General features: G+C 32.6%; 1 protein-coding gene across 1 annotated transcript in view; it reads right to left on the minus strand.

Annotated features, from left to right (window-relative positions):
- Nucleotides 1-6,460, minus strand: part of LOC134700433 (E3 ubiquitin-protein ligase rnf213-alpha-like) — a 42,058-nt gene extending 35,598 nt beyond the window's left edge. The window contains exons 1-4 of the mRNA XM_063561825.1: nucleotides 6,435-6,460; nucleotides 5,021-5,179; nucleotides 2,859-3,052; nucleotides 2,253-2,581 (exon numbers count right to left, since the gene is read on the minus strand). Of these exons, the coding sequence (XP_063417895.1) occupies nucleotides 2,253-2,581; nucleotides 2,859-3,052; nucleotides 5,021-5,179; nucleotides 6,435-6,460 (708 nt within the window). The remainder of the gene's footprint in view (nucleotides 1-2,252; nucleotides 2,582-2,858; nucleotides 3,053-5,020; nucleotides 5,180-6,434) is intronic.
- Between the last annotated feature and the right edge of the window lie 4,302 nt (nucleotides 6,461-10,762).

The raw sequence follows: 10,762 nt of genomic DNA on the forward strand, positions 1-10,762 counted from the left end.
CAGCAAATGAAGAAGAAACTCTTATGCAATCTACGGTGAATTTGCTCGCAGAAAAAGTTAACTATGTTGTAAAGCACCTCCAATGTGCAATGAACAGAAGCAATGAAATTGAGGGAAGCATTGAATATATTGGTCATGTGATGCACAAAGTAGTAGATCGGTGTAGAGAGATTATTTTAAACAAAGCAAGCTTGGAAACTGCAGTATTACAACATAAAGATCAAATAGAAATAACAAATTCTAAATTGTGTAAAATTGAAGATGATGCAATAGAGCTCAAGTGGCGCTCAATGAAATCCAACCTTTTTTTTTACTGGCATCCAATTTCACCCAGAAGAAAACACTGAGGATAAACTTAATTATGTTATTATCAAACAAAAGTTAAATATTGACAAAAGAATCAACTTCGTACGCGTCCATCGATTCGGAAAAAGAGGTCACAGAGGTAATCGTCCGATATTAGCAAAATTTGTATCATTTACGGACAACGAAATTGTGCTAAAAAACGGATACAAGTTGAAAGAGACACATTTCGGAGTTAAAGAACAATTTCCAAAAGAAATAGAACAACAACGAAAACGTTATACCCTGTTGCAAAACAGACAAGAAAAGAAAAAAAGAAAAGTACGTAGGGTAAGAGACAAATTGTACATTGATGGTGATTTGTACAAACCAAACACTGAAGGAGTTGTACATGATTTGTTTTAGTTTTATACAGCGAAGAAATATAACGAAACAAAACGAAAGATTAACAAATGAACCTCAATTATCACATCTTAAAAGGTTTCCACGAGTTCGAACAAGATATGACTACCAAACAAAAAAGAACGCAGACGAAGAAATACCTAACAATTAACAGTGTTATAAGCAGGAAACCAAGATATTCTTTTTTAAAGAGAAAAGGGAACATTATTTCGTTAAATTATTGCTTTGCTACTAATCATTTTGAAAGACAATCCGGTACATGTTTAAATGTTTCTATGAAAACCTCTTGTTTCACCATCGCTGTGACAGAGGGTTACTTTGTTGTTATTGTTTTCTGTTATACCATTGTATCCACAAAGGTTTTTCGAAATAAAATCTTGTAAAACTAAACTTGGTATCTATTATGAGTTAATTAATGTCTTTGTGACCATTTTGAAAAAAAACCAATGTGAATATTTGGTATTGTTTATATCTGTAAATTATATTTGTTAAGCATCTACCTCGTTTAAAGAAACTTTAAATAACAAAGAGAGGAATATTTAGTACATGCTTAATTATTTTTATCAAATGTGCGATTATTTACCTTAATCTAATAAATGGTCAACGACTGAATTATGAAATCTAACCATACCAAATCTACCTTTTTATATTGTCAGTTATAAGAGGCACTGGTTATTGTGTGTATGCCTTATAGATAATATGACTGTGTAAATGCGTTCATGTTTTAATGAAAGGAGTTCGAATAACTTGGAAGTGATGCAAATTTAATCGGATGATTAACAAAATGCAGACTTCTAGAGAATTTTTACATCTTTGGTCAATTGTTTTCATCCTTAAAGTCTAGCTACGAAAAATGAAAAAAACAAACAAAAAAGATTATGATTTTCTTTGGTTCATAAATATATCATAAATATAAGTAAAATGATGAATTTATAATTCTTTTTTAGCAATTGATTTGGTAAAATATGTCAAAATAAGCAAAGAAACATTGCTTATCAATTATTCATTTGCAAATAAATAATCGACATCATTGAATCTGTATTAAGGTGACCTTTAATCTAACCCAATAGCTAAAGATTCGTTACACATGAATAAATCGTAGTCAGGCATTAAAAAAAAGGTCAAGATTGAAAGTGAAACAGTTGACCGATTCGATCCACAATAAAATCAGTCTTATATACGTACAAACGATAACCAACTTTCTGTTTAACACATAACTATAACAAGAAACCAAACAGACCTAGAAAAATCCAATTGTACCAGGGAGAATTGTATTTATAAAAAAAAAAGTTTATGTTTATATCGGGTTATATGACCATCGCCAGTCTCCGGTGGTCATCTCGGAATTTAATTAGATGGGGTCTTCATTAAAATACTCACGACATTTCGATAAATACTATCGCGTACATGCAGTGCTAACTGTTTATTTCAGACTGAGAAATTTGAATTTACGTTTTAGTACGTTATAAATCAAATATGAGCATTTCAGTCAAATCGGTGAACATGAATTTTACAGCTTTATAGAGTCCCTTTGAAATGAAAATTACCTGTGCAATTATTTTATTGAAATCCTCAACTGATGACCACAATTTTTCGTGCATGTAATACCACTTTCTTAGACCCTGGACAATATCCGAAAAACGTTCAATCAATTCCTCTCCATTGATAGTACTAATATCTTCAAGCAGACCACGTGTAAACTCCTTCATTGCTAGTTCAGCATCTGTAAGTAACATCTTTTGATATTCGTCATTTCCAATCCATTTTGTAACTTTCTTAAGGCCTTTGTGTATCCATTTTGATAATACATTCTTGTCTTTATCTTTTTCATCCAATGGTTCTCCTTGTACAACACCATCATATATGTGATACAAATCTAAAAAGCATTTATAAGTGAGCATGAGTTGTAAGACAAATACTATAAAGACCACTTTGGTGCTAAGAAAATCACGTCTAAAACAAGAAATGTTTGATTATAATATTTTAAAAACAAATCTTTATGTTTGATATTAGGTATACCTTTAAACAAGGATTTGAAAGTTTGTCAATTAATTCCAGAGATTATCTCTATATTATAGTTAAAAACTAAAACATACTTTTTTAAAACAATATAAGGGCTACCAATTGGATAGATAGTATCTTATATGAAATACCCTTTTTTTGTAAATCTGTGCTACCCATTGTTCGATACCATAATCCTTTCTCTATTTTCCCATCTCCATGTTTATAGATGAATTCTTTCACTTCTTCAGATCCATTTATTATAACATAGTAGTTATACAAGATAATCTTCCCCTTTTTTGCTCTTAAAACGCCTTCATACTCTACAAAACCGTCCCAAAATTCTCTGTTAAAAACACAAAAAAAAAACATTATTAAAATATTTCATCTTTTGAATTTCACTATATGTATTCATTCCATTTTCCTTAAATATTGTTTTAATTATTATTATCTATTTAAAAAAAAGATTAATGTAATGTGTAAGTTAGGAAAGAATCAGTCTACTGTCATTTAAACGACTCATGCAGACAAAATGACAAATTTCAATCTTTATTTCCTTTTTTGAATTTGTTTAATCATACATTCATACTTGAATTATTGTAAAATTAAATAATATTTTTTTTTTGCTGGGTCTTCCAAGTGTGCCACGAAATCTCTTTCTTAATTCTTATTATCTATTTTACCAGCAATCAATTCGGGCTTCAAAGTTATTGTAAAACTGCCTATTGAAGAGGTGGCATGAATCAGATGTGGACACTAAAAAAATCGAAAGATCTTTTAGAGTACATTTCATCTAAGACTATTTCATCTTTCAAAAGTGAAATCTGTCGTGTTACTCATAAACCCTTACGACAAAAGAGAAGATTTCAGCTTCCCAATTGTAAACTTTCCATTTCTATGAAGCAACAATCCAGCTGTGCCTGCATGGGGAGTACATATCTCCCAATTGAAACTATATTCCGGGGCTTTTATTTCCTATCATGCTTTCCTTTATAAAGGGTTGCTGATTTCAAAAAAAATAATTAATCATAAATTCATTATTTTCTACAGAATCGCAAACAATGGTTTGTTTTTAACAGAACCATAACGTTTAGAAACTTTAGAAAGTCTCAATGATTACATGTAGATTATTACCAAAAGCCAGTGAAAAAAAACTCATTATTATTCAAATATTATACAAGTACTTGGCTGTAAACAAATGTTCTCCAGAAAATCAAATTGTTTTCCCGAAATTTAAAAAAAAGACGTTGTAAGTGTGTTACGGTTAGTGACACCAGTATCTTGGTTTTGATGGACTCTTCTTGTCTCTAAGAGTTCGGTATTTTTGTAATACATTTTTCATTGTTTTTAGACTTATTTTATTTAGATCTTGACAGATTGTCAACAAAAAAATAACAAATTAAACCTGTCATTATTGCAGACTTTTGGTTATAAAAAAGATGTGGTGTGATTGCGTATGAGACATTTCTCCACAAGAGACCAACATTTCACAGAAATTAACAACTACAGGTCACCGTATGGCCTTCAACAATGAGCAAAACTTATACCGCATAGTCAGCTATAAAAGGCGCCGAAAATGACAATGTAAAACAATTAAAGCGTGAAAAGTAAAGGCCTTACTAGATCGCTTTATATCTGATATCATAGTTTGTTAATGTCGCAGGGATTATGTTGCGTTAACAAATAAACCTCATCTTTATTTATTCAAATTTAATTGAAGGGCATTATTTAGATCTGTTCGCATAATATAAGTTCATGTGCCAAATTACTTGATGAGTAAAGCTGACATGATGTATAAATAAAGAGCTGCGATATAAGCGCATGATACACCCGTTGCACTTTTAGATTGTCTTTATGCTTTTAATGATGTTTCAATGAATACATTTTCTTATCCGTTTCCGACATTTTTTCATGAAGACAAATTCCACAACTGAACATCAAATCAGAAATGATATGATAAAATAAAAGGGTATTTTGTTAAATAGATATAAAGAAGTCACCATAGTTTCATCATAATCTGCTGAAAGCATTTTTGATTTGTTAGACTTAATATCCGAAAAACTGGAAAAGTCTCATTTATAAAACCGAAAGGGAGCTTACGTCAAGAGATTTAAACGATTCAACAAAGTTTTACAACAGTTGGTGGAAGCGGTTTTTAGTAATTGTGTAGTGTGGACGACGGACAGACGGACGGACGGACAAAGGTTTACCATAATAGTCCCGTCTTATACGGGTGTATTTAAACATATAGAATTATGTTATTTTTTAACTTCCTGGGTATCATTTATTGCTATTTTATGATTTTACTTTTTACCTTTTGAATTTCAACTGATAGGAAACATCACCTCCTATAAATTTTACAAATACTTTGTCTTTTTGTAAATCACTTAGAATTGTCGGAGCCACAATTACATGCATACAGTAATCAACATCAGTATAATCCTTTCTTACTGCAGTCGTATATCCTGTATCGCTGTAAATTGTAAAAAATATAATTTGAATCATGGATTATTATCAAGTGGATAGAATCAAAGCAATTCGAAACTCAATAAAAAAAACTAAAAAAGAAAAGTGGACTACCAAATTATAGCTTATCGTATATCATGAGTCACAAAATTATACAGTCGAACGTATTTTAGTTGAACTCAAATGCACTGGACAAAAGTATTCGATTTATCCGATATTCCACTCTTCCGAGATCGAGTGTTCTGTCATAAATTTGAAATGCATGAAATATGCTATGAGATTTGTGTTAACTAGATAAATTTGATCGAGACGAAAAGTATCGTCAATTTTATAACAACGAGTCAAATAACTTAAGGTATCATTAACTATTTTATAAAAACAAAAGATGTGGTATGATTGTCAATGAGACTACTCTTCACAAAAACCGATGACACAGAAATTAACAGCCGTATTCTAGCCTATCTAATCATAATTCATTCAAAGAACCCATTTGTCCCTCGTTTTGGATTAAGACTTCAAACCGTTTGTGCAAAACAAATGAGACTCGTGTAGATGAAACGCTTCTGACGTCCTATTTTTTTTTTTTTTTTTCATTTTGCATAATTTGGAAGAAATTGCCTTTAATTGTACCTTAAATAATACGAGAAGGAACAGGATATCGAACAATAGAAAACGGAAAATAACGTATTTGACATAATAATTGCGCTATTTATATACATAAAATTGAGAATGGAAATGGGGAATGTGTCAAAGAGACAACAACCCGACCAAAATAAAAAAACAACAGCAGAAGGTCACCAACAGGTCTTCAATGTAGCGAGAAATTCCCGCACCCGGAGGCGTCCTTCAGCTGGCCCCTAAACAAATATATACTAGTTCAGTGATAATGAACGCCATACTAATTTCCAAATTGTACACAAGAAACTAATATAATGTATTTTTAGAACCAAACAGATGTACAATAAACACGGTTTATACTGATCAAAACCTGGATTTTTGTTTATTGTTGTCTTGACCATATCGTTATGTAATCTCTTTTATTGTTGACATAAACTGGTGTTGCTATAAGACGATTGTTTTTATTTTGTATATACATTTTGTAAGGTTGATAATAAAATGTTGGTCTGTTAAAGTAATTTTGTTCTTTATGTCGTAATATTCCTGTTTCACTGACGTATGGTCACATATACACTTCATATCATGTTGACTTGTTCATTTTCCTTGACGATTATAAATAAAACAATCGCTTTCCAGTAAATTACCTTTTATATACATGCTCCTCTGCCATCATAAAGTTAAAAGTATGTTTTACTCTCTCTGAAAAATTTAGAAACATTCAAGATATCAAGGACTATATATATAGGCAACAATAAGATAATGCTGTCCAATAGTCATAACTACTATACTATGTGAATACACAGAACCCCGATCCAATTTATCTTTTGCTAAAAATATTCATCATTTTCTGTTTTGCATGTACTAACAACAGTCCATGTTTCTATGATTTCGATTAAAATATTCTAAAACCTGCAGTAGAAATAGGTCACATGCCCCAAATAAACATTCCCCGATTGGTTGAACTGCTGTGGCCTCGATGAAAAGAACACGCTTCCCAGGCGTAAGGAGAGTTGTACAAATAATATGAGTACAAAGAACCCCGCTCCAATTCATCTTTTGCTAAAAATGTTAAATCATTTTCTGTTTTTTATCTTCTAACAACATTTATTTTTTACATAGCTCCGTTTTAAATATGTCAAAACTTGTAGAAAAAATAGAGGTATGTTCCTATTACTATAGTAAACAATCCTCGATTAATTGAACTGATATGGCCTCGTTGTAAAGCACCTAATCGGATAGTGCGAACGGACGACGAACGAATAACTTTATCTCAATCCGTTTATGCCCGTTTGAAGTCCGTCCATATCCATTTCATGTCCGTTCAGCTTCTCATTTACCCATCGACGTCCATTCTGTCCGGTGTCAAATTTTGAGCACGTTCAAATCTTTGAACGAACGTCAAACGCATGAAGTTTCCGTTAAACGTCCGGTAGTTGTTCGTTTTAAACGGTATTCGTCCGTTTCGTTTCCTTTTTGTATGCGTTACTTGTCCGTTATACATCCGTTTGAGGTTCTGTAGACCAACGCAGAAACAGACTTCTACCGAGCGTATAACTGACGTATAGCGGCTAAAACGGATATGAAATGGACATAGTCCGGTGGATAACAGGTAAAACGGATACTTACCGAATGTAATATTAATATGCTCATTTAAAGTTTCGCGTTAGAAATGCCATTTATTGGTATGCCAGATTTCTTGAATGTTATGAATGGTTTTTTTTTTATTCATGATTGATTGTGGAGTAAGAGCACGTCTTCTCTATCAAGTAGATCTTATTTAGACCTAACTGAACTTAAATATTGCAAATATAAACCTTCTTAACTATTAACTGAAACCAGTTACACGGACACTTTAATTATTCTAAGGTCAAGTGTATGTGATTAACATGTATTAGCATAGCCGCCTATATTGTTTTGCTACTTGATCATCAGTTTTATCTGGTACCCTTCCATTAGCTATCCGTTTTACGCGTTACTTGTCCGTTGGATGTACGCTCTTCGTTCTTTCAATCCGGTACGTTTACGTTTCTCGTACGTAACATATCCCGTGTGTGTCCGTTAGGCATTCGTTACGCGTCCGTTTTATATGGTCAGTATACCAATGGATTCCCATCGGATAAACATTTTGTCAAAGAAAAACTATTTTTTCATCCGTTCGGCGTCCGTTCGAGCTATCCGTTAAGTATCGGTCACACTTTAACAGATAGCTCGAACGGATGCCTAACGGATAACTTTCTTTTCAATCCGTTTATGTACGTTAGACGTCAGTTCTTATCCGTTATACGTTCGTCCATATCCGTTGTATGTCCGTTTAGCGTACGTTTTATCTGTCGACGTGCGTTCTATCCGGTGGAGAATTTTGAGCATGTTCAAAACTTTGAACGGATGTCCAACGGATGAAATGTCCGTTAAACGTCCAGTAGGCATTCGTTTTGTACAGTACTCGTACGTTTCGTTTCCGTTTTGTATCCGTTACGTGTCCGTTATACATCCGTTGGAGGTCCGGAAGATAAATTCACCAACGGACTTCTACCGGACGTTTAACGGATGAAACGAATGTTGAACGAATGAGAAAGGGACTTCTACCGGACGTTTAACGGATGATGAACGGATCTGAAACGGACAAATGCCAATTGAAAATTTCGCGTCAGAAATGCCATTTATTGGTATGTCAGATTTCTCAAGGTCCATGAATTCTCATTATCAATAATCGATCTTAGAGTAAGGGCACGTCTTCACAATCAAGCAGCTCTTACTCAGGCCAGACTCTGCTCTTTGGCGGCATTATGAAAAACAAACTAAACCAGTTACACAGAAAAATTTTGAATAATTATGCAATTTACATTTTTTATTATTGTCGTCTTTCATTTGTCCGTATATCTTGTTCGTCCGTTTTATCCGGTACGCTTCTGTTATGTGTCCGTTTAATGCGGTACTCGTCCGTTGGATGTATGTTTGACACCCTTTTGTCCGGAACGTTTCCTTTTTCCCGAACGTTGCGTATCCGTGTGTGTCCGTTATGAATTCGTTACACGTCCGTTTTATTTGATCAGTACATCAACGGACTACCAACGGATAACAATTTTGTCAACGGACAACTTTTATTTTCATCCGTTAGACGTCCGTTCGTGCTATTCGGTAAGGTGTGACCGAGGATTAAATGTGTGATTGTAGCTTCATGGCATACGATACAGTTACAGGGGAGGTAATGACGTTGCTAACGTAAAATATTATTATCGCGACGTCAACCTATGACGTATCGGGAAAAGATGCATTTTTTGACTGATTTTTATCATTCAAACTGATTTAATTTGAAAACGAGTGCATGGACCCCTATTTTTTAAAACAGCAATTTGTTTCATTTTGCAAGGTGATCATGTGACCCAAATTTTATAAAACTGTAAATAGCGCATTTTTTTTTAATTTTGATAAACATGCAGCAAAAAATGACGTTTGTTCCTCTTTTTATGAACATTTGATACATATGAGTCATTTTTGAATAAAAATTGCATAATTTTTTATGATACTTATCAAATACAGAAATTACCGATTATTTAACAAAAAACAATTTGTGTTCATCCTTTAAAACCAAAAAGTTGTGTCTTTCTTTCGAAAAAGAAAATACGGACACAAATCTGAATTTTGAGCAAATATACAAAATGTCGACCTCCTTTTACTCAAAAAGTAGCACATGAAGGTATACTTTTTATCACATATTTGATTTAATCAAGTATAAAATAGCCTATATGCAAATTTTCATCAACTTGTAAATACAGGTTCAAAACTGTATCGTATACCCTTCAGGGCATACGATACAGTTACAGGGGAGGTAATGACGCTGATAACTTAAAATGATATTTTCGCGACGTCAAACTGTGACATATCGGGAAAAGATGCATTTTTCGACTGATTTTTATCATTCAAACTGATTTAATTAGAAAACGAGTGCATGGACCGCTATTTTTTAAAACGACATTTTGTTTCATTTTGCAAGGAGATTTCGTGATCCAAATTTTATAAAACTGTAAATAACGCATTTTTTTTTTTAATTTTGATAAACATACAGCAAAAAATGACGTTTTTTCATCTATTCATGAACATTTGATAAATATGAGTTATTTCTGAAAAAAATTGCATAATTTTTAATGATACTTATAAGATACAGAAATTACCGATTAGTTAACACAAAACAATTTGTGTTTATCTTTTATAACAAAAAAGTTATGTCTTTCTTTCGAAAAAGAAATACGGCCACAAATCTGAATTTTGAGCAAATATACAAAATTGCGACCTCATTTTACTCAAAAAGTAGCACATGAAGGTATATTTTTATTACATATTTAAATTAATCAGGTAAAAATAGCCTATATGCAAATTTTCATCAGCTTGTAAATACAGGTCCAAAACTGTATCGTATGCCCTTAAAGCAACGCAAGTATCGATGTAAAGCAACGCAAGCACCGATGCGAAGTACACACTAAATTTTCCGTTAATACAAACAAAAAAACATTTTTAACTTCAACCCCTGGTTTGATTAAGAAAAAAATAATCCGGGTAACAAATTTAAACCGAGGAACACGTCAATAATAACGGAACACTAGAAACACGGAACTACAACAAATTCAAATGACAAATGCCAACAAACATATACAAAGTATAAAAATAAACTCATTGACGCTACATATATAATATGTTAAAGGCCAAATAACGGATTGTAGATGATACCACCTGCAATAGTCCTGACTAAGTACAGGACATTTTAAAATAAAATAGAGCGTTGAAACCTGTTGCGATTAACATGTACATCATTTTTTGGTCATCAATGCTCTTCATCTTTTTTTGGCTTTCTTTGCTATTTTGACCTAAGCATCACTGATGAGTCTCGTGTAGACAAAATACGCGTCTGGAGTATCAAATTATAAGCCTGGTACATTTGAGTATCTATTAGATTGTCGTAATGTTCTATTGTATT

The sequence above is a fragment of the Mytilus trossulus genome, unplaced genomic scaffold (assembly GCF_036588685.1).
Source record: "Mytilus trossulus isolate FHL-02 unplaced genomic scaffold, PNRI_Mtr1.1.1.hap1 h1tg000138l__unscaffolded, whole genome shotgun sequence".
Classification (NCBI taxonomy): domain Eukaryota; kingdom Metazoa; phylum Mollusca; class Bivalvia; order Mytilida; family Mytilidae; genus Mytilus; species Mytilus trossulus.